General features: G+C 43.4%; 2 protein-coding genes across 4 annotated transcripts; one reads left to right on the top strand and one right to left on the bottom strand.

Moving 5' to 3' along the window:
* Nucleotides 1-935: 935 nt before the first annotated feature.
* On the bottom strand, nt 936-6,240 carry LOC143484308 (cytohesin-1-like). Of its 2 annotated transcripts, none has more exons than XM_076982977.1 (8): nt 6,094-6,240; nt 5,421-5,611; nt 4,611-4,693; nt 4,232-4,296; nt 2,862-2,928; nt 2,117-2,235; nt 1,908-1,988; nt 936-1,640 (listed from the first exon to the last, which is right to left on the bottom strand). In XM_076982977.1, exons 2-8 carry the CDS (start codon nt 5,458-5,460, stop codon nt 1,529-1,531), a joined length of 567 nt encoding a protein of 188 aa, XP_076839092.1. In that variant the 5' UTR covers nt 5,461-5,611; nt 6,094-6,240; the 3' UTR covers nt 936-1,528. The 2 variants fall into 2 exon arrangements, with proteins under 2 accessions (XP_076839092.1, XP_076839099.1); XM_076982984.1 differs by having other exon boundaries at nt 4,611-4,684.
* A 524-nt stretch (nt 6,241-6,764) lies between these two features.
* rac2 (Rac family small GTPase 2) lies at nt 6,765-19,840 on the top strand. 2 transcript variants are annotated; one of them, XM_076982873.1, is made up of 7 exons: nt 6,771-6,989; nt 12,441-12,512; nt 12,616-12,733; nt 13,116-13,178; nt 17,497-17,656; nt 18,770-18,909; nt 19,121-19,840. In XM_076982873.1, the coding sequence occupies exons 1-6, from the start codon at nt 6,955-6,957 to the stop codon at nt 18,898-18,900; spliced, it is 579 nt and encodes a 192-aa protein (XP_076838988.1). In that variant the 5' UTR covers nt 6,771-6,954; the 3' UTR covers nt 18,901-18,909; nt 19,121-19,840. The 2 variants fall into 2 exon arrangements, with proteins under 2 accessions (XP_076838997.1, XP_076838988.1); XM_076982882.1 differs by lacking the exon at nt 19,121-19,840 and having other exon boundaries at nt 6,765-6,989; nt 17,497-17,665; nt 18,775-18,845.
* The last annotated feature ends 4,341 nt before the right edge of the window (nt 19,841-24,181 follow it).

The raw sequence follows: 24,181 nt of genomic DNA, 5'->3' as shown, positions 1-24,181 counted from the left end.
GGATGCCATTGTCTCAGAATGCCCCCAAGCCTATGTTACCTTCTGGTTCTACCTTATTTAGCTATATATACATATACATATATAGTCTAATCTAGACATATACCTGTCCTGTATATGTCCTCATACAGAGCTAATTTTCCCTGTTTCATTTCTCCACATGGCTGCCCGCCTGCTTGAGGAATAATGAGATGAGGAGACCAGCGATCCATCCTGGGCCGGCCACCTCCTGCCTAACCGGATGCCTACATCATGATGGACATTATTACATATTTTTCCTTTTCTTTCTCTTCTTTCTGTCTAAATTGTTGTTGTTGTGATGGTGACCGGTGTCGGCCAGAGGAGGATGGGTTCCCCCCCCTGAGTCTTGGTTCCTCTCAAGGTTTCTTCCTCATGCAAAAAACTAGGGAGTTTTTCCTTGCCACTGTCGCCTTTGGCTTGCTCACTGGGGGCTAGGACTCGGCACTTGTAAAGCTGCTTTGTGACAACAACTGTTGTAAAAAGCACTATATAAATAAAATTTGATTGATTGATTAATTGGTCCTCTTTGTTGTTGATGCCGCGGTTCGTGCTGATGAAGCATTGGAGTGGCGTCTTGTCCTTCACGTTGGGGTTGTGCAGGCTGGTGTTCAGCATAATGATGGCGAACGACAGGATGTAGCAGGTGTCTGACAGGAAGACAGAAGCAGGTGTGGCGTCAGGCCTCAGCAATCAAAGTTACGTTACGCTGCCATATTGTCAATTGTGATTTCCACCCCTATCGAAATGAGGCCTATCTGTGCAGTGAGAAGACTGAAGTAGGTCGGAGCTTGGACAGGCGCCCCGGAGAGTGAGCTCCACCCAAAGGGTTGCCCATGGAGGTGGTGCCAAGGTGGTGCCCACCTTACCTGTAGACTGTGTCGTGGAAATTTTCTAATAAATGGATGAGGACTCAGAGGTGGTTAAATGATTAATTTATTACAAATATATAAATATATATAAATAGGACAAAGACAGATACAAGACAGACACAAGACAGACACAGACATGAGAGTCTCATTCAAGCATGACAACTCTGAAGGCAGGGGGGCACTCCCCCTGCTTATATACAATCTTAAACACAATTCAGCAGTTCTAACAGCAAGTTATCTTTAGCACAGCATGTCCCAAAACATAAGCGTCCAGCAGGCTACTTTGTTTCACATGTGTGTATCTCCTAATATGGACTTCCCTAGAGTTAGCGGAAGCAACTGATGTATCAGTTGAACACAGAGAAAGCTAAATGACTTTCTAAATGACAAGACTAGTAGCCTAGTGACTACCAGTTAACAGAGTACTCTTACCCTCAGCACTCTCCCTGACCTGGGTCACGTATAGCACACATGCATAGTATGAACTAAACATGGTTACACTGAATCACACTACTTCATTATTGTAGTCCTTCTGCTTAGTCAGAATGGACATGTCCAAAATCATAAAGTTCATAATGATCTCTTATAATAACTAAACATGATCTAATCAATGATGATTAGTCAATAATCAATAATTTCTGTCACAACTGGAACACTCCCATGTTGCAGCTGCAGTACCGCTGCGCAAAAGCCTCCATCATGCGGTCAATCTTCTGAGCTTCACCGGGGAGCCAGAAGCTCCACAAGAACTGTCTGCGGTCAGCCAAGACCAGGACCAGGACCAGGATCAGGACCAGGACCAGGATCAGGATCAGGACCAGGACCAGGACCAGAATCAGGACCAGGATCAGGACCAGGACCAGAACCAGGACCAGGATCAGGTTCAGGACCAGGACCAGAATCAGGACAAGGACCAGGGTCATGGACAGGAACGAGCAAAAAGCCATTCAGGAATATTCATCGTATTCAGTGATCAGTCCCAGTTTTGGGCAACAAGACAAGACAGGTCTCTTTACCCACCTCAGGGCCTGCACCAGGTTCAGGTCTGAGAACTCATGGAGATCAACAAAAGATTTCAAGATCTTAAGGCGGAATTCATCCCTATGAGCACAAAGTCACACAATAATACTCAATAATTTCACCCCACTACATGATAGTGATGTAATTTCATAGAACACAGATTCACTTTAATGACCGTCCTTATTATCAGTGTGATGCCATCAATGTACTTTTCTCCAAGATAGTTGCCGATAGCTGTTTTATTGAGGCCCTCCTCTTTGTACAGGAACTCTGCAATATCCTCCGGGGAGTTCACCAGAAGGTCATTATCCAGCAGGTACTTGATTCCCTGTACCAAGAAGACACAGGTGATGAACTCAACTGTAACATGATGAGACCAATGAAATCACTGAACCCCAAAGTATGAACACAACTGTATGATCAGTATGATCATGTGAAGATGGTGGATGGTCATTTGTACAATTTCCATTACGTTACAGTTTCCATTACACTGAGATTCTTGGTCTTCACATCCTCAACACATACTCCATATCCTACAGTGCAGATTGACCTTTTCTAATACAGCAGTATGTTCATGACTGGGAAAACTGGCAGGCATCTTTCCTTAAGAGAACCTTAATTATTACATTATACTCATGCACTGTTGATGAGTAGTACTTATTTGACGCAATACTTTCTTAAATACAGTCCTGTCAAATATAGGGCAAGTTCTCTATGTGGTTTTAACGTGTCTATTTTTTGGAAGACAGGATGTGGTTGTCGTTTGCTTGCTTGCTTGCCTCTCTCTCTCTCTCTCTCTCTCTCTCTCTCTCTGAATATTTTCTTCTCAATTTTATATGTCTCTTCCTTTCTAATTGCCAGTAATTGCAAGACAGAACATTACTGAGGGCTTTGTGTTTCATTTGGGATAACCTTGTATTTAACTCTTTGTTGAACTTTAGGTCAGACACTTGCCTTTATCGGGTCCATGTTAAACTTCTTCTTTCCACACTGGAACCTTTTTGTCCTTATGACATTCTTACTAATGGAAAACACAATTTACAGAGTAAGACCAATAAAAAGGCTAACAAGGTTACTGTGGTAACGGGGAGTGTGTGAACGGCTCCGTACACCACTGCAGCTTGTGTTTGTGCTTATCTAGTGACATCTATGCCATCGTCAGAGACTCCCTGAGCTACGGATTTGTGTGGTTGTGCCCGTGTGTGTAGTGGACGCCTTCACACAATGTCTTGCATAATTTTCTGCTTCTGTTTAATCTACATTCCCTCTTGATAGTGGCCTATTTGTGGTACATTTCCTTCTTGTAAAAGCAGTATACAAGAGAAACAGGAAACACCCACATGCTTACAGTGATATGTGCGAGAAGCAAGACACACACTCCCCCCTTATAGGCTATATCCGGAACTGCAAGGCAATGCATGAGATCCGTAATGTGATGCGTGTATATGTATTTATTCACACGCTGTAAATACACACTGTTGTTTATCTTATGTGTGCACTAACCCACTAACACAAATTTGCAGATAAACAGTAAAGGGCACAAAAGCAGAACAACCCAACCTCAGGTGAATGTGTACTGAACATGTACTGAACATGTACTGAACATGTACTGAATATGTACTGAATATGTACTGAATATGTACTGAACATGTACTGAACATGTACTGAATATGTACTGAATATGTACTGAACATGTACTGAACATGTACTGAACATGTACTGAACATGTACTGAATATGTACTGAATATGTACTGAACATGTACTGAACATGTACTGAACATGTACTGAACATGTACTGAATATGTACTGAACATGTACTGAACATGTACTGAACATGTACTGAACATGTACTGAACATGTACTGAACATGTACTGAACATGTACTGAATATGTACTGAATATGTACTGAACATGTACTGAACATGTACTGAACATGTACTGAACATGTACTGAATATGTACTGAATATGTACTGAACATGTACTGAACATGTACTGAACATGTACTGAATATGTACTGAATATGTACTGAAGCTACCGAGACACACTTCAGATTGGTTGCATCTTGTTGTGGACCTAAACCCAACGTGCGTTTTACAGTTACAGACATCATCCACGCCCATCCCAGCATCACCCCTCAAACCACCCCTCATCTCCCTAACCCTGATGGTCCTTCTGTTAGTGGAGTGCATATGTAAGTGGAGGTTTCAACGTTCAAGCAAAGTACTGAAAAGCCCTTGAAATAAGGGCCCCTAATTTATTGACTTTGAACTGATGCTCAGATTGGCCTCTGTTTCTGCAGCTGGCCAAGGAACCGATACTCACTTCTCCTTGTTCGACTCCATTGTGTGGATCTCCGTCAGAACGTTCTCGATTTCCATCCGGAGTTTCTGTCAGACACAATGAAGGCACGAGAGTGAATGGTGCTGGCCGTTGGCATAGCTACAGACGGTGGTGACGGATGATCAAAGTGTCAAATCGCCCGCACGGCACACCAACGTCCAAAGATGCAAAACCCCAGAGACAGATGCTATTGCGAAACTTCGTAACTATGTGGTCGCTCCGTTCTTTTGTTTCCGTATCAGGTTAACTGGGGTCTTCATTCACCACGTGAAAGTGTAGCGCACAAAACTTTCATTGTTCATTTAAATGTCGCAAGCCAAAGTATTAGACCCCAATGTTGTGCACGAGGAGCTGTGTGTACCTGAATGTCACCTAGAATGTTATTCTTGTTCATCCGGTTGGTCTCAGTCTGCTTCTTTTCTGCCCGGATACAATCTGGAGGAGCTTAGGAAGACATTAGTGTGTTAGCATAGTAGCCTCTTGCAATCAGAAGGACATGAATGGGGGAAGAGGACTGTGGGCTCCATGCCATCGAGCCCGGCTCAGCTCAGTTCTGAACTCTGCTGCCTTTACCTGTGATTCCCACTTCAGAACCACACTTGATTCTCACCTACACTCTTTTTTCATAAACACGTTATAGTGAGTTAACTGGCGTATTGTAAGAATGTCATTCAGAGCTGTCTAAAGCAAAGGCGAGTTTGTTAAGACATCTCACGTCTCCTCACAATTAAGAATTGAGAACACTACATGAGAATTGCACTCATAAGACGGACACAGATGTGCACTTTATAATGGTAACCAACATCTTAATTTATTATTTATTATATTATATTATAATATAATATAGATTTTTTACAATATTATTATTGTATGTCAAATGCAGTGGGGCCAAGGGGAGAGGTCTATTCCAAACTCTAAACTCTATTCCAAACTCTAACTCAAACTCAATTCCAAACTCTATAACAAACTCTAGTGTACTCAAAATGGAAAGCAGTGCCCAGGGCACTGAGCCACTTAGCCTGAGGTGTCCCACTGTATTGCTTCCAGGTCAATCACCTCACTTCCTGTTCAGGATATCACCCAAACCTGACCTGTCCCACCTGGACATTATGTACACGTTATGTGATTTCTCCTAGAAGTCGACAGAGGTTGGTTAAAATTTCTAGCTCACCTTTTCCCCAAAGGAAACTGTCTTTTCTCTTGGAGCCCATTCTGGACGATCAGGAGAGGGACTGTCGACTCACAGGAACTCCAGCCACTTAAAGTAGCCCTGCTGCTGAGAAATCTTCCCGATGTATTTATATCACCACATCATAATGCCTTGGTTATGAAGAAGCACTATTTGAGCCTCTGTGGTTTCTCCTGGAAGGGTTAGTGTACAAGCTCAGCTTTTGACTATAAATCACATAGTCAGAACTGTCTTCACTTCCACGTAAACGCATTCCCTCTTCTGTTTAACAGTACATTTCTTGATGAAGAATACAAATTAATTTGATAAGCCTAATGGGTGCAAACAGTTCTATATGCTCAGAATTATACAGTGATACAGTAGAAAGCAAGCAACAGAATACAAGAATATGCAAATTACCCTTTACACATTTCATATATAATAAGATAAATGAGACTAAACTTATAAAATGCTCACTATGTGCTTGTATCTTTCTTAGAATCATAGAATATTCTTACAATGTTAGTATATTCGTCTTAGAATTGTATAGGTCATACAATATGTGTTATATAGCTAGTCTTTATATAGTATATATGATATTGGACACTTTTTTATGTATATTGTTTCAAAGCAACATCAAATGTGCAGAAAAAACGTCAGCAAAATGTTTGCTTACCTTCATGGCTCAACTCTCACTGTCCGACTATACGACCAAGGGACGTTCATGTAAACGTGCGACCAATAGAGTGATGAAAATGAACAATAGGGTAACACCGGGAACCAACACTGCTCTCTCTCTCTTTCTCTCTCACTCTCTCGCTCTCTCTCTCACTCTCTCTCTTTCTCTCTCACTCTCTCTCTCTCTCTCACTCTCTCTCGCTCTCTCTCTCTCTCTCTCTCTCTCTCTCTCTCTCTCTCTCTCACTCTCTCGCACACACACACTCACACACTGACCTACAAAATATACTCAATCACTTCACTGCTATATTAAATTATCATAACTTTAATATTGAACGGTATTGTTGAACTTCAATACTGAACTGAAGGCTCATAATTTATGTTCATATATATAAACCTAAATAGCAGATTTTATGCTGTTCTTTCATATCCAGAATGTTTCCTTCTGTTGAGGAAGTGCTATATGATTTTTGTAAGCGCTCAAGTACATTGTCGAATATATTGTTGTCTACTGCCCTCTTGTGGCGGACACCCGGAAGAAGAGTTACCAGGAACGCGTGCACCTGACACAATACTTAACAATGCGCGCGGTTACTTCCTGATACATGAACCACTTTGGGTGCTGGTGGAAGTGACTCTTTTGCGCTGACCTGAGATCAGCCAGTCCGTAGATGTGCGTTGAGAGTTTCACAAACTCCCATTCGCAAGACTGGGCAGATCGAAAGCGCGCAGCACTAGAAGAGCAGGAGAGTGGGTGGGTAGAGACACTGACAGCCTCGCTAAAGCGGCAGTCTTGTTTCCTGTATTGCACCTTTACAAAGTTTAATCGAAGGGCGTCAGAAGTTCACCGTTAATCAAAATGCAAGCTATAAAGTGCGTCGTGGTGGGCGATGGGTAAGTAAAACACAGGATAATCTGATTGTCTTCTCTTTATTTGACTGATCTGTTATGCAAAACTATCACTACAAAACAGATGTAAGGTGAACTTGAAGTATGTGCTATGGTGTTTTACTTTAACGTTGTTTCCTCCTTTCTTTTCTTTTCTTCTTGTCAATTTGTAACATGTTCAGAAGGAAATGTTGAATTTTTTACACACCTCAGTACTTGGTCTGTACATTGTACCAGAGGCATTTGATGCCCTGTTCGAACTGTTATGGACACACAGTGCAGTTTGGTGTCAGTCACACATAAAGTGGTTCTCGTTAGGAGCCTGGACCTTTGCATGAAGGAGGGACGTTGGTTTGAGGCAGTACTCCACATAAATCAGAACAGGTCCATGGCTTTTGTTTGTCCACTTTGGTCAAGTCTAGAAGGGCTTGGTCTCATTGGTAATGAACACTGGAGCACAAACATGAAGCCGGTGAAATGCGGAACAGTGTGCGACACACACACACGCTCGCACGCACGCACACACACGCTCGCACGCACGCACGCACACACACACACACACACACACACACACACACACACTCTCTCTCTCTCTCTCTATCTCTCTCTCACACACACACACACACACTCACACACACACACACACACACACACACACACACACACACACACACACACACACTCTCTCTCTCTCTTTCTCTCTCTCACACACACACACACACACACACACACACACACACACACACACACACTCTCTCTCTCTCTCTCTATCTCACACACACACACACACACACACACGCACGCACACACACACACTCACACTCACACACACACAGTCTCTCTCTCTCTCTCTCTCTCTCTCTCTCTCACACACACACACACACACACACACACACACACACACATACACACACACACACACACACACCACACACACACACTCTCTCTCTCTCTCTCTCTCTCTCTCTCTCTCACACACACACACACACACACACACACACACGTTCCAGCTCTCACAGTGATTGACAATCGAGAGATGCCCCGCATGTCACTCTGCATCTGATATGGTGTGGTGGTCCACACGTCAAACCCTCACACACCACGAAAGTAAACACTTAATGAAGAGCTCACCACTGGCACGGACCAGTGTTGCATCATTCCTTTAAGACCATGCAGGAAGTCATTATGCCACATTCAGTAAATGGCAGAGTGATTATTATCAAACGGAAGCCGTTCCAGTCCGCTGGCCTCGGGGCCCGATCGGCGACACCGGTTTTAAAATGGCAGCACAGCGTTGATGGGGCAGAGTTCCCCGGGGTCTTACAGGGGTGGCCTCGCCTTTGACTGGTGGGTGATCCAGAAAAGGGCGCCAGCGGGCTCTGACCAGGGCCTTGATGGAGAGGAAGAAGCACTCTTTGACTTCCTGGGTGAAGACGCCTGTCACCCAGTTCTGTTTTCTACAGGCCCACGATACAGTTACAGTTGGGCCGTTTTGAAGACCCAGACTTCAGGCACAGACTCATGAGATGACGCGTTCTGCTTTTTAACACAACGTGGTGGAATTAACATGTAATGACGCTTTTGTTGTTTGTTATTTACTTAGTGATTTTTGTAGAGCGTTTGAAGAAGTGGAGCAGGTGTGTGTGTGTGTGTGTGTGTGTGTGTGTGTGTGTGTGTGTGTGTGTGTGTGTGTGTGGGGTCAGATGTGTATTGCTCCCATGGTGATGGTAGAGGGGGAACACACGGTTCTGGAGATGTTGACGTGTAACGTGTGTGTGGGTTCACTGTGAGCCAACCACGCTGAGACCAGGACATGTGACAGTGATGAACAAAGATGGATGAGCGAGAGCCAGCAAGACGGGGTCCTGTAGTATGATGAAGAAAGGTGTATGGGCAGATAGGTGGCAAAACACATGCCTGACTAAAGAAACATAAGCACGGGAGAAATGCATTGCTAACATTTCCTTGAATGGTGATAGCTAAGATATTTAGTGGTGGCTGAAACACGAGTTGTACTGGTAATTTATAATCATGGATAATGATTTTTGGTGGATAATAAAAGATTAATAATCATATTCATGCTATGAATTCATCAATATATAAACAGTATTTTCTGCATGGATTTGTTTAAAACAGTATCAAAAACCCTGATTCTTCTGACTTCATAAGCAAAAACCAGACAACCTAGTTAAATCACTCAGTAATGTAGACTAGTTGTAAACATGCCTTTTCATACCTCCCAGCTTTACAGTTCCCTGAAAGGAGAAGTAAGTCTCTCTGTCTCTCTCTCTCTCTCTGTCTCTCTCTCTCTCTTTCTTTCTCTCATTCTGTGCATTTGAGGATATCCTGTTTAAAGCTTGTGCACAGTTCTCTATTTTAAAGTTGCACAGTTCCTCTCGAGCCGTCCATCTCACTGCTGGCAGCATTTGCTCAAGGCCCTGGTTGTAGTCACCTGCGGGAATGTCATCCCCCCCACACTCCCTTCTTAACCCTTACGTGTCCAGTCAGGAATCAGAGACTGCAGTCTTATAACCACGGAGACCTTGGAGTGATAATAGCATCACTAAGAGTTTACCCACACTGCTTGTTACCATGCTAACTGTTACCATGCTGACTGTTACCATGCTGACTGTTAGTAAGCCCACAGCTAATCATAGGATAGTGCTTCTTTATTGGTAGTTCCTCATTGGTTGGTTCCCATGCTTTAGAAATCTGCTTGGTTTGAGTGAGGTCACCCTGGTTTGAAGCTAGGTCATCACGGCTGGAGTTTGGTCTTTCACTGAGTGAACTGCAGGAATTCTGTTCAGTGGGACTGGTTTTAATATTGCTTAAAAAGAGAACAATATATACGGTCAGTGAAGACGTCATTGGTGGAAGCCCTAAATCTCCTTTAACGTGCTGGTGTATATGTAGCATCAACCTTTCCCAGTAACACAACAGTACAGTGTACTGGGACCAGACATGACTCACAACGTGCAGTGGTGCATTTGGTGTCTTTAAAGTGTACCGCGGCATAATCTGTTGCCTTGTGTGATGAAGGCACAGAAACACACACTGTTGTACTGACTAAGCACTTCCGTTAAGAGGTACTTTTGCAACGGCAGTACTAGAGCCTGTGTTAAGTGGTTACACGCTCAAACAAACACACCCTAACATGTCTTAACTGAAGGAGCACTGAGAGGAGATATTTCTACATACTTTTTACCGTTGTATTGTCCCACAAGTAACTTGCTATACCATCTTAAATAATGGAAATGACTTGTAGAGCAATATGTGTTGATCTGTGAGAGCAGGAGAGAGGGACGCTGGCAGGCCATGTGAGTAGAGAGCGTCTCTAAGATGGACAGACTGATGTTCAGGATGGAGAAACGTATCGCTAGATTGTCTGAAAGGTGGAGTACTTTCAAATACACGCTTGAAAAAGGGGCTCACCATCTCTTCCTGAAAGAAACCGCTCTGCTTCCTGTTACACGGCCGACAGCAGTCTTGCTGTTCTCCCCGGCTCTCTCTCCATTTCTCTCTCCACCTCTATCTCCATGCGTCTCTCTCCATCTCTCCATCATTCTGCTTGTAGCTCTCTCTGCTCTGTGATTCATGAAAACTTCAAGGAGCTTCCAAATTCAAAAAGTACACAACCCCCAACAGAAAAAAAAACCTCTTAGACAGTATCACAGAATGCACTTATATTGTAGAGCCTGGGCTGAAAATACATAAATGATGCATATATAAATACCGTGTTGCTATTATGTTGTCACATACTGCGAATGTGAAATGCCTTGTCATGCATTAAAACACACCAATGAACACTTTATGTGATGTAGTTATTAACTGGCCTACTAAGCTTGATTATATTGATCAAAACTATTTGCAACTTTTGGATCATGCCAATGTCGTGAGTAATTAAAACATGCACCGAACACACTTCTGGTAGAGAACACACCTTGGGACCACCTTGTTGGGGAACATTTTTACTTAGTACAGCCTTGTGTGATATGATTACTCTAAAGGTTAATGTCACAGTCAACAATTAAATAATATGTGGTGCAGTCCTCTTGTTTGACATTTCAACCTATTGTCACGTATTTCCCACTTATTTTTCATTCATTTGTAATAAATTTCCCATGTGCACTGTAACCTGAGAATCTGTGAGGAAGCTACCACATACTACCGTAGCTGTGGAAACCTGGCATGGATCTGTTGTCATGCTGTGATATAATGTTTTATAAAGATACTGCTTAGGTCTGATCCACTTCTGTTTTTATGCTGAATTCTCCAGTGTGCTTATGGCTGGCTCTGCCATTTTGTGGAAACCTCTGGCTAGAAATGGGTTTGTGTCTTTAGAGATTTCCTTTTCCAATCTGCGAAAAAAAAAACCCAGCCCTTAAGTCAAGTGCACACAAGTCTGCCAGGTACATTTATCATTGTGTGTGTGTGTGTGCGTGTGTGTGCGTGTGTGTGTGTGTGTGTGTGTGTGTGTGTGTGTGTGTGTGTGTGTGTGTGTGTGTGAGGAAATAGTGAGAAGAGAGGAGTGAGATGAAGAGATCTGTTAACCTTCTGTGAGTTGCTACAGCATATGTGTAGCCTGAGGGAAGTGTTTTCAGTGACGACGATAGTTTCAGTGTGTGTGTGTGTGTGTGTGTGTGTGTGTGTGTGTGTGTGTGTGTGTGTGTGCGTGTGTGTGTGTGTGTGTGAGCATTCTTCCAGTTCTTTCTGTGCATGCAGCAGCATGCTCTGTACTCACCTTGCCACGTACACACACGCACACACACACACGCACACACACACACACACACACACACACACACACACACACACACACACACACACACACACACACACACACACACACACACATTTCTCTCCAAATGGAAGTTTGTGTAGAACCTCTCATACAGCTGCTTGTCCAGACAGCATAAGTAAACACATTCACACATGTTTCCCTTTAGGAATGTATATTGCCTGCTATGAGCAGTGAAATAAGTAGTTTATAATTTTTTGTATGACAATGTTTTGTGACTACACAACCTCTTAGGCCCCCAGGGTATTAAAAAGCAAAAAAAAAAAGAAAAAAAAAGTAAAAGCACTTAATACACCTTGACAATGTTTTTAGTATAAGCTATTACAAAACTATTGTGTCACTATTAAAATTTGCAAAATGTTCTGATTCTGTGCCAAAGTGGCATAGAAAATGTTTTGAATTATCTACATAAAAACTTGGTGTGTGTGTGTGAGAGAGAGAGAGAGAGAGAGAGAGAGAGAGAGAGAGAGAGAGAGAGGTGTGTATTTCCGCATCCTAAGTAGCTAAAAAAACAGGATTTTATGATTGTAAAATAACAGATTTTACTTTACACCCTACAGTGTTTATTATTTATGCCGTTAACAGCTAGCTTGGCATGTACACCACCAGACTGTGTTGTGTATGCAGGAATCTGACCTCTTGTGCCCCGTGTGTTTCAGTGCTGTGGGTAAAACATGTCTGCTCATCAGCTACACCACCAACGCCTTCCCCGGAGAGTACATCCCTACCGTGTGAGTGCTACACTCCATCTTCACGCTCCAGGTTCATGTGTGCCATAAGTCTTGCCCGTCTGCCCGGCGCCGACTGAGATGTGTGTTTTGTGCTGTCCGCCAGGTTCGACAACTACTCAGCCAACGTGATGGTGGACAGCAAACCAGTGAACTTGGGACTTTGGGATACAGCTGGACAGGAGGACTATGACAGGCTTCGGCCTCTTTCCTACCCACAGACGGTAAAAACACACACACACACACACACACACACACACACACACACACACACACACACACACACACACACACACACACACACACACACACACAAACACACACACAAACACACACACACACACACACACACAGATAAACAATAACAGTTCATAAGCATTATGTTGAGACAAGGAACTTTGTTCAGACTAAGAACTTCATTCGGAAATGCTAAACCAGAGAACTGTTCCATGTCAGTCGCTGATCATCTTACACAAACAATGAAGCTCATACTTCATTGTGATAACTTGTAGAACCAGTGCAGTGCTATGACTTGCACATTATGTTGGTTAAAAACTGAGAATGGCTGCTTGTCACTGGTTGTGACTGCTCTGTTGTGTGTTTCAGGACGTGTTTCTCATCTGTTTCTCACTGGTGAGCCCGGCATCATTTGAGAACGTCAGAGCCAAGGTCAGTGTCCTGCACATAGACATGGGATACACATAACAGCACATGCAAATGTAACAGAGCCTTCTGGGTTACACAAGCGTGTGTAAGCACACACGTATGCAGACACTCTGGTGTTCAATTATGATGACTCTAAAAGATGACAAACAGAAATCTAATGACAGTAATTCTCCCATATCCCATAAGAGTTTGGAGAGCAAGCAGAGTTGCCATGCAATACGTCTGCTGGACAGTAGAGGCCACTGTGTACAAAACATGTGACCTGCCCACTCACTCGTAAGATTGTCAGGCATTTTTTGAAAGATTTATTGAAAAAAACTCACTGAAAACATGACCATGAACAGAATATGAATTGACCCTAAAGCTGCTTGCTGCAAGTTTCTCTGAGGACTGAGTGTTAATTCAGTCCCGTGGTCACTTCGTTCTCCTGACTCATTTAATTGATTCCTTACACACACCGTATCATTCTCACAACTCGAGCACAACTAGCCTTCCTCCACCCGCAGAGCAGAGGGTGGAGCAGAGGGTGGAGCAGAGGGTCGATGAGGGGGGAGGAAGACAAATCTCTCAGGGCTCGGGGAGGAAGCTGTCGGCGAGTGACATGACTCTTCCGTCCCAACCGTTCACACAATCTTTTGATTGTTCAGAGAGCATGTGAATGTGTTTGTGGTGTGTGCACGCATGTGTGCATGTGCGTGTCTGTGTGTGTGTGACTATCTTTGTGAAGATTGCATGACTGCATAACTGATGAAGGAGCGTGTTGTAGCTGTAGCACGTCTGATTGGCCAGTCTGCTGGCATGTTGTAGCTGTAGCACGTCTGATTGGCCAGTCTGCCTGCATGTTGCAGCTGTAGCACATCTGATTGGCCAGTCTGCCTGCATGTTGCAGCTGTAGCACGTCTGATTGGCCAGTCTGCCTGCATGTTGCAGCTGTAGCACGTCTGATTGGCCAGTCTGCCACTGTTAGAATATAGAGCAGGGGCGTGTACCCCGAGGGCCTGGAGGGACAACAGTGTTTTGCTCCAGCCCTGCCCTTATACCCTGATAACCATTCTCACTAACACCTGGAGCTCTTTAACCAGGAGGGAATCCTTATTAACAAAATGAAATCATGTGCTTCTCTGCAGAGTTGGCTGATAGTCCTGTAGACACCAGGGCCTCACGTGAATAGATGCGATGTAGAATAATAGACCTGTCGTGACATGGCACTGCTGTTTGTGAAGCTATTCACTGTACCGCCTAGTCAAGCACAGTCAGCTTTTGATCAGCGTTTCAAGGTCACCTCTTCCATTACAAGTAATCCCTTTACGCATATTTAATGACAACACTCGCGCGCCGTATAAAGCCAAAGTCAAGTCAAAACTCCAATGAGACAACGAGACCACGTTGAGCATCTCTGAGCACTGCACGTGCTTCACTGTGGACTCTGTGGAGAAAACGTGGTTCATAGATCGAAAAGTGTGTACAATTGATCTCTAGCTCAAAATGACTTCACTTAAGTTTTCTCCTTTGTCCCTTGGTGCACTTTCCTTGGAGGAAATGTACATTTGGAGAAAATTATACTGTGGGGGAGGGGGGAGGAAATACAGTAGAAGAGAATGAGAACCTACAGCCAGGAGCAGGCGACTCGTAATGGAATGCACATCAAAAAGCTGACACGACGTACAAAAGCAGGCAGGAACGTTTGCCTTTCAAAGGAGGCGACCGCGTCCAGAAGTGCGGGGAGGTTACTGTGATACTTGCAGTCTTCTGTTGTCATTTGGCCGGTGCTTTTCTGTCAGGGTCAGCATTCATGATGATTTCCTATTGAATCGATGCTTTGTGAGTCCGGCGATGAAACAGACCGACTACAATCTAATCAGCTGGAATGGGAATGATTGTCATAGTAACTAAAACCTCCAGTGGGTGAGAGGAAAGGCACAATAAAGTACAGAATGGTAATAATTTATAAATGCTTATTGTATTAGCTCTGCCCATTGTAAACAAGACGCTAGTTCAAGTGAGATTTCAAGATTACCGGTACATTTCTAACTTCTTCAAATATATTTCAAAAGACCCTGCAAAGTTCAATTTAAATTAATAAAGTCTTATTAAGTATAAGTGCTTTAGAAGAGTTTGGGGTTGTAAATAAGACGTTGTAGCACTTTGCAGATATGATGTGCCTTTCATGATTTTTTAATATGCAGATTAGGCTCTGGTAAAACAATGTTTAATGCAGTGGAACCTGAGCTGAGTCAAGTGATATAAGAACAGCTAATGGCTAAAATGTCTCTGTCACCTTAAAACATTTTCCTGAGTGTCACAAAAAATACAAACAAAACTTCTGGGAAGACATGGTTGAAGCAAGTGCATCGTCATTATTACGCTAGGCCATGTGAAGGCCACACATACATAGGCATACACACACGTTTCAGAAAGATGTCGTGGGAAGCAAATTGCTGTTGATATCAACGATAGCAGAGACACTCGAGACTTAATCCTTTCCAATTTGTCCAGTGCTTGCACAAACAAGACCGCACACAAGCCCTTTGATTCTTTATTAAGTTCCCAATAATCGTAAGGCCACTCTTCCTCAGCGCTCCCTCCTTTCACCAAGCACATCAAAGTCCTTCACTTCTTCCCTCCCCACCATTTTCAATATTATTTCTACGCCATATTGCCAAGTCGTCACCATGGTAACACTGGTCATATGCAAATGAAGATTTGATAGCTCATGCAAGGTTAAAGATAAGTTAAAATCTATTAAGGCAGTTAGGAAAGCCTGTGGAGAGTGAATGGGGGGAGGGGGGGGGCAGTGCAAGAGCGTGTCATGCTAACCTGCTAGTATTTTGTGCATTGTAGGAAAGTTCAGCTCTCTTCATACAAAAATGTATTTTTATTAGTGCTGTGAACCTCCTTCAGGCACTGCAAAATAGTGCTGTAGTTAAAAGAGTACGAGGCTCTGGCGTATTACTCAAATGTCTGTGGCGTGAAATGTGCCTGGCCCTAATGACGCCAGCCATTCGGGCCGATTTCCTTTGAAATGTCTTCTTAATGGGCTCAAGAGGAGGAACGCTTCAATAGAAATGCCTTATAATGAAGTTAGTCTACCTGCAATGCCCACGCAGCAATCATCCACCCATCAGTCCTGTGGTTTAGGAACTGATGACTAACACGCACCCATTTTAGAAACTGAACCAGGATGTTGGAAACTGGAAACTGCTACTACTGTGTCTCCTGACAGATGAACCTGGATAAGTGGCTATTTTTCTCTTTGTCTTTTTTTTTTTGCTCTTTCAGACAACAATATACCATTGACTTGAACTGAACTGGGGATTTTTGCACCTTTTCTAAGTGGTTGAGACCCACCTCTTGTGAAATGTGCGATTACTGCCTGTTTCCAGTGTACTGCACCTTAAATTTGTTCTTACTTGCCAGTAGCAGTGCTATGTTAGATCCACGGGAGTTCAAAACTCAGTATTGAATCCAGATTGGGCTTAGAGGTGACCAGAAGGTCACTTTTGATTAATTATTAAGTTATTGCCTTTTGTGGCTTGACAAGTGTCTGCCGTCCTGTTAGAGTGGAGTCATATCAAACTACAGTGGAGCATGAGAACTGTAAGAACAATCACCATCGTGTTTACTGGCCAGGTCTGCGTGACACACGCAAGGAATTTGGTTCCAACTGCTGGTGACTCTCAATCAATACAGACAGTGAACAGACAATATGAACATCCTTACGAGAACAAGAGAGCATTCCAGGATATGCCTTAGAATGTGAGACAACCTGTACACAAGGATTCTCTCTCTCTCTCTCTCTCTCTCTCTCTCTCTCTCACTCTCTTTCTCTCTCTCCCTCTGTCTGTCTGTCTGTGATACTTGGCCTTTAGTCTTGTGTTGTGCCCTTCTAAAGGATAGGGATCAGTCTGAAGAATATGATGCCGACAGCTCACAGATGGTGCCGTGCCGAGAATCCCATTAAAAACCTGCTGATACCCAAAAAACGACTCAACGTGCATGTGCTGAAACTCGTGATCCACACCTACCCGTTACTTTAACTTGAAGCTTCATTTGAGTCTCTGTTTTTAATGTTGTTCTGGCAGGTCTTTCAGCTGTGTGTGTGTGTATGTGTGTGTGTGTGCGTGTGCGTGTGTGTGTGTGTGTGTGTGTATGTATGTGTCTATGGTGTATAAGTACTGTTCAGTTAAAATGCCTGCCGAGTGCTTCTCTGACTAAAAGCATAAAAGACTGAATATTAACAGATGAAAATGAAACTGATGTCAAGTGACCATCAAAGGAGCTTTTTCTGAACCCACCTGCATCTACTGTTCTGTTCCCCTAGTGGTACCCAGAGGTGAGACACCACTGTCCCTCCACTCCCATCATCCTGGTTGGCACCAAGCTGGATCTGAGGGACGAGAAGGAGACCATTGAGAAGCTAAAAGAGAAAAAGCTGGCTCCAATTACCTACCCACAGGGGCTCGCCCTGGCCAAGGAAATAGGTGAGATTTGAATTTGAATGTGCTGAATCACTGAGTGGAATATCTGAGTTTGTTATGTACTGTCTCGATACAGCCCCGGGCCCCTCCCTTTGGGCGTGAGCACGTGTTGTCTACGTCTAGTCATGTCCGTATATGTGTTTCCGTGGGTGTGGTTGTATGTGAGCGTATTCATCATTCTCACCTGTGGCTCGTCTCGGCATCACCCGGGTCGCGTGTAGTTTGTCTCTTTAATGTGTGTTTACACTGTGTCCCGTGCTCGTCTTTGTTCAGAGTCAGTGTATTTGTGTGTTTCATGTGCTGTATGCGCTATCTACGCTACCACAAACCTTTAAACGTTCTATGTATTCCATGATACTCCTCTCTGCACCCACCTTCCTCGCACGTTACATATACCATTTATGATGTTTAAGTAACAATTTTATTGCTGAGGTGTAAATAAAACAATTAATAATTAATTTAAGCAATAAATGGTGTACTGTATATGGAAGAGTGTTCTCTTGCCACCCAGGACTGTAAGTGGAGACCTGTAAAAAGTTATATTTATATTGTTAAACACATTGTCGTTATTGTTCTTCCACTGCAAACTGGTGATTCGTGAAATTAGAGTGTTTCTGAATTTAGCTTCTACATAAAACAATCTAAATGGTGCTGTGTATTACATAACTCAATGTCTTCAGCTTCTAACACTGCCTGCCATTGCTGCTGTGGTGATTTATACTATTGTGATTATAGGAACACACGGAAGAGTCCTCCCACACATGTCCATATAATTAGTCTACACACATACACATCTGATACTACTGCATGTCAGCATTTCAGTTCAGAGGCGTCTACTAAACACTGACACCTCTTTGTTCGGGAGTACAGAATCATTCCTATAATTTTCATGGTGATTCTCAACAGTACTTACCGAATGACAATTATTCTGAACACACAATCGATTACTCTGAGAGTTGACGTCTTCCAGCAGTAAAGGTAATGACTCACCTCTGACAGTAATGTCATTGCCTTGTCCTCTTTTGTGTGTGTGTGTGTGTGTGTGTGAGTGTGTGTGTGTGTGTGTGTGTGTGTGTGTGTGTGTGTGTGTGTGTGTGTGTGTGTGCGTGTGATCAGATGCGGTGAAATATCTGGAGTGCTCCGCCCTAACTCAGCGTGGCTTAAAGACCGTGTTTGATGAGGCCATCCGGGCTGTGCTCTGCCCACAGCCCACCAAGGTTAAAAAGAAGGGCTGTGTCCTGCTGTGAGGCGGCGTGGTGAGTGGGGCTATGGGCGGGGCTAGGGGCGGGGCCTCACACGAGGGGACGGCCTTCTGTTAAGAATCTCAGCCATGACCACTTGTGGCTCTGATGCTGAAGGGATATTAGCATTGTAAAGTGTACTAATAGTTAAGTTGAAGGTGATGGTCTTTTCTTTCATGTAACCCACAGAATGGTTTTCATTCTCTCTTTCTCGCTCTGCTCTCAGGTCTTCAGTGATGATCAAGATACCCCTAAAATCGACGGACTTTCTATTATCGAAGATCGGAAACAATATTGTTCCTTGTTCAAAATGCAAACACATTACATTACTCTGTATCTTGCTACGTCATGTCTTGACTCTATAAAATGTTACATTTGAAATAGCACATATCTAAGAAAGAATATTTAAGATGCAATGTTGTTTGTTACTAGGGCAATAACGAAGGTGCTGTTAATTGTCACCTAGTTCAGTGTTGTGTTGTTCTCTGTGGAGAAAACCATATTTTGTATTTCTGTTTGTGACTCCCAAATGTATTGGTGGAGGCTAAGCAAGCCGAACCCAACACGATGTCCATGATGATATTCAGAGAATTTGATGGCAAAAAGCCACCCTGTAAGTGTTTCTGCTGCAGTTACATGCTGTGGGCTTGGCACCATGTCCACAGACACACCTGGGCACAACTCATGATCCAAACACTGCATAAGGTAAAACTTTTAATGGTCTCAACTGCCAACGATGGGAACACTTTTAACAGCCAACCATGTTTGAATTTTATATCAACTCTCGTCACGATATTATCTTTGTGTACAAGATGCTTGTTCATTTTCTGACCAAATGAATTTTAATTTTGTTGAACTTGTTTTGCTCAGGACTGTATGCCATAATTAGGTGACATAGGCTCTTTCTCTGGTTTGAAAATAAACATCCCATATTTCCAAACATGTTCACAGGTTTCTCCTTCAAGTTTCTCTTTCAGAATGAGGTTGTCCAGGCAGTTGAGTACAGATGCAGTGGCCAGATAGTGTTGACTTGTTCTTCAGCCATCAAACATGGGCATAAGGGAGCTTATCTCACACGCCAAAAACCCCAGTGTTGAGTTTGCAGGGATTGTGCTGTTTGGGATTAACTGGTTATTGTGTTAAGTGTTTCCGTGTCTGAAGCTCTTTGATTCAGCCTTGACTCAGGTTCTAACCCTGGTGAAAGGCAGCATCATTCAGAGATCTGTGGCCTGCCTCGGTGTTCTGATCCATATCTTAAAGTTGATCTCTGACGTGTTTTTCTTCCCCTGCTCTTGCTTGTACCTACCACTATCGGCGGAAATGTGATTTGCTTTGAACCTTTGACATTTTGATGGCAGTTAACTTTGGAAAATGCGTCATGGTGGCAGATCACGAGGTCATGGGGGTTAGCGTGCAGACCAGATTGCTGGACATACATGTACTGTTATTCATTACAATATGTTCATGCACGATTCATTCTACATTGATCTTTTTTGTAACGAACCCTATGACCTACCAGAAGAAATTACCCAAAGTACATATACTACACAAACCAGTGATATAAAATCAAATATACACTCAACTGGGAGACCCCAAAAGAATGACCTAACCCACTGGGACAGTCGAACACATGACATAACAGATGGTGTGAGCGGCAGTTAAATTTATGGCCCATCCAGCAGGAGGCACTATAAGCCCAAGGAGCAAATGAACTGTTACTGCATACATTACTGCATACGTTGACAGTGAGCATTGTTTTTGGTACCTTTCCTTGCAGAGAGTGGGTGACTGCTAAGATATGTGCAAATGAGTATCCTAAGTTTACCTTAAAGAGTATTTAAGTATTTAAGAGTATGCATCTTTAAAAGTGATCTGTTATAATGAACCATCTAAAATGCATTTGCCCGTTGCCAAGAATATTGTCCAAGTAAGATAGGCAGCTGAAAAAGTGAATATTATCTGATTTTATTGTTGAATTGATTATTTTGTTACATTCTTGCATTATAAAAGCAGATTAATCTGCCTGTCCCCTTGCTGGGACTAATCTTGGTCCTCTACCTTGACCAACGTCTTCCCACATGACTGCCACACTGAACTGTGATATTGTCACAGTTCTGTTGTTGTTGTTGTTCACTATAGTGTGCTGGTGGTATGACAATGCACAATGACAATGCGTCTTCAGCAGTAGATGACGAAAACCTCGTCGTCATAACACACTTGCGTGCGCACGAGATGAACGCTCACTGTCCTTGCTGAACTCTTGCTCACGATGCTTCACAATATTGTTCTTCTCCGCAGACGTTTCCTCCGCGTCCCTGAGTGTTAACGGCAATATTAACGATGCACCCACACACAAATGTACACATAACATGGCCTTCTCAAGCCTGCTGTTTGACGCAGTGCCCATGTCTCCTGTGAGTTCACTGAATAACCTGACAACCCACCTAGCATAGACTTCAATAGCGCTCTCCTAAGATAACATCAAAGGGCTGCCATTTACCATGAGATCTGGTGCGGCGTCCTGCCTCGGTGGAACAGCAAACCTGGGAGAGACTGCATTCGTATTCCCACAACACAGCACTGCCATTCCTAAATGTCGCTGTGAGAGATCTCTGAATCACCTCAGCACCTCCTCTCGGTTCATTTAGACGGCATCTGTCATCACGCCAGATGGTTCCAGAAAGCATAGCAGCAACATACTGTAATGATTTCACTGTAGCTTATTACAGAAGACATTTTTGCCAAGCAGGGCCTGCTCATTACACTCATATCTCCCCATATGCTTTTTTTAGCCATAGGACAAGGAAGTATCGAACTGCAGCTTCGAGTCATGTGTGCCCTTTCATGGCTTTGCTTCTTTATGAGCAAGGCAGACTACCTGAGAGGCAGTCTGAGAGACTGAGAGGCAGTCTAAGACAGTCCGAGAGGCAGACTGAGAGGCAGTCTGAGACACTCTGAGAGGCAGTCTAAGATAGTCCAAGAGGCAGACTGAGAGGCAGTAAAACAGTCCGAAAGTCAGTCTGAAACGTAGTTTTTGAGGCAGTCCAGGAGACAGTCCAGGATGGTCTGAGAGGCAGTCTTTGACAGTCTGAGAGGTTTTCTGAGATGCTATATGAGATACTTAAGTTTGAGAGGGTGTCTTAGGCAGTCTGAGCTTCCTCACCTCCCCTGGGACTCTTGTGCGAATACATGTATTCAGCTTCTTTAAAAAAAAAAAAAAAAAACTGAATGCAGCAGAAAGCTCCAGGGATATTTTGTAGCAACCAGCTACTATCAGTTGTGAGGAAAATAATCAAGTCAAAATGTTTCCCTAGCAAGCTTAACAGGAGAAAACAGGCCTTTTATCAAATGTCAGAATCTGTGTCAAAGCCTTTGAGACAGCTACTAAATCATTTTTAGAAGCTTCATCTGCCCCGACTGTCAAAAGAAGTGTTCAAAACATGACAAGTGTTCAAAACATGACAAGTGAGACAGACTATGGTTTTGACAAAGGGAGGACACTGGGCAATTTAACTGACATTACAATAATGAATATGTAATGTTTACGGAAAAAAAACACCAGGCCAATTTATAGTTTTTAAAGAACTGCATCTCAAACACATTTATATCCAGGCAATCATCAGCCTCTCCGTGATAAGGTCAGAATATGAATGATTAACAATGTAACAATGTCTGAATGCTTTGAAAAAATATTTTGAACATAACAATTTCAGATATGCATGCATGTATCCACAGCTACACATGGTCATTTATCTGCAGTTTTTAAGGTGCAACAAGCATAAAGGCATGGTGTCTTTCTTTCTTATAAACATCACTCAACATTTGGCACTGAAATTCATAAAATACTTTCTACCTTTGTTTTCCAATGGCATGTCAGATTTTTCGAAAAAGCATTAGCTGTTGGTCAATAATGCAGTTAAAACAGAAGTAAGCTAGCTTAATGCAAGCTGCTCGGTGCAGCATGACAGGCCTTCACTGTAGGAGCTCTTCCAGCCAGCGTGTGTGCAATAATAAGGACCAGGTTGGGCTCCATTACTGTCAGGGACTGTGTCCCCTGCCCCCCCCCCCCCCCCCCACTTCGCTTCTTTACTGCACTTATACAACCAGAAGCCCCTCTGCGCAATGACGCGGCCGGGCGACACCTCGGTGGTTCCGCTCTCAGCCGGTTTCGAGTTCTTGGCCGGGAGCAGAGGTTCCAGCACGTGACAGCGAGGACGAAGCCCGGTGCTGATAGCCGCGGCTACGTCCAGCGCCCATACAGCAAGGGTGAAATGGCCATGGGTAAACAAGTGTGTATGCCTCCGAGGGGAGCTGGTGGGCGTCTTGATCTCACTTTTTTTTTCAGCGTAGCTTGTGTAACCGTAGGCCTGAACGAGACGGTCTGCTTTACTCTGGATGAAGGAGTGATGGTGTGAAGCTCGATGGAGCCGTGTTCTGTTACTCAGCTTCCCTTTCGGATCCGGCTTTATATCTCAGCGTGGCACTAGTTCAGAGGGATGCACTCATTTAAAACTTTCTCGGAGATTAATGTCTTTTGTGTGTGTGTGTGTGTGTGTGTGTGTGTGTGTGTGTGTGTATGCATGTGTGTGGATTTATGTGTGTGTGTGCTCAGTAATTCAGTAGTTGTGAATCATATAGGAAAGTGTTGTGTTTGCTTAGCCCCTCTGCTAGTCTGCATTGCTAGGACTCTCTATGGCCTGGAGACACACACAGTGCCCGAGTCTCTCTCATTATCCATAGCACTGTCATGGAGACCTGCCTCTGTCTTCTTATTCTTTGTTGCTGTAGTATGTTGAACAGGGAAATTGAGAAGACAAGATGAAGAGGATTTATTTATAAACTCCAAGCCATTATTCTTAGGATATTTTCTGAATTTATATTGGCAGACGATTGTCATTATTTAGGCTGTGAAGATAAAAGAAAAGCTAGATTGACATAGGCCAGAATATGGCATGATATCAGCATCAAAAAAGATTATCAGCGATACATGCAGTGTACATTAGAGTAAAGCACAGAAGAATTTCAACAAGCTGCTCTTGCAATTGGCTGTGGGGAATTATAATTGTACTGATATCATAAACCCAGGCAGGCGGTCAGCTCAGACGTAAGAGTGTCTGATAACATTTCCCTGTTCCACTAATCAGCTGCTTCTGAACAATCTGTGCACCTATGAATCTGTCAGTCTGTCAACATAGAGCACTCAGCCGGTCAAATGCAAAAGTATACAGGTAAGTACACACTATATGAAGGACGTAGGAACAAACACATACTGCGACTTACGTTAAGG

This window comes from Brachyhypopomus gauderio, chromosome 2 (assembly GCF_052324685.1).
Source record: "Brachyhypopomus gauderio isolate BG-103 chromosome 2, BGAUD_0.2, whole genome shotgun sequence".
Taxonomy (NCBI): Eukaryota; Metazoa; Chordata; class Actinopteri; order Gymnotiformes; family Hypopomidae; genus Brachyhypopomus; species Brachyhypopomus gauderio.
Note: the sequence above shows the minus strand (reverse complement) of the source record. Positions and strands in the feature narration are given on the sequence as shown.

Coding starts and splice junctions, on each gene's coding strand:
- LOC143484308 (XM_076982977.1), bottom strand. CDS start 5,460: ATGGGCTCCAAGAGAAAAGACAGTTTCCTTTGGGGAAAAG. Junction 4,297..4,610: donor ACATTCTAGGTGACATTCAG/GTACACACAGCT, acceptor TGTGTCTGACAG/AAACTCCGGATGGAAATCGA. Junction 1,989..2,116: donor GGCAACTATCTTGGAGAAAA/GTACATTGATGG, acceptor TTGTGCTCATAG/GGATGAATTCCGCCTTAAGA.
- rac2 (XM_076982873.1), top strand. CDS start 6,955: ATGCAAGCTATAAAGTGCGTCGTGGTGGGCGATGG. Junction 6,990..12,440: donor TGCGTCGTGGTGGGCGATGG/GTAAGTAAAACA, acceptor CGTGTGTTTCAG/TGCTGTGGGTAAAACATGTC. Junction 13,179..17,496: donor TTGAGAACGTCAGAGCCAAG/GTCAGTGTCCTG, acceptor CTGTTCCCCTAG/TGGTACCCAGAGGTGAGACA.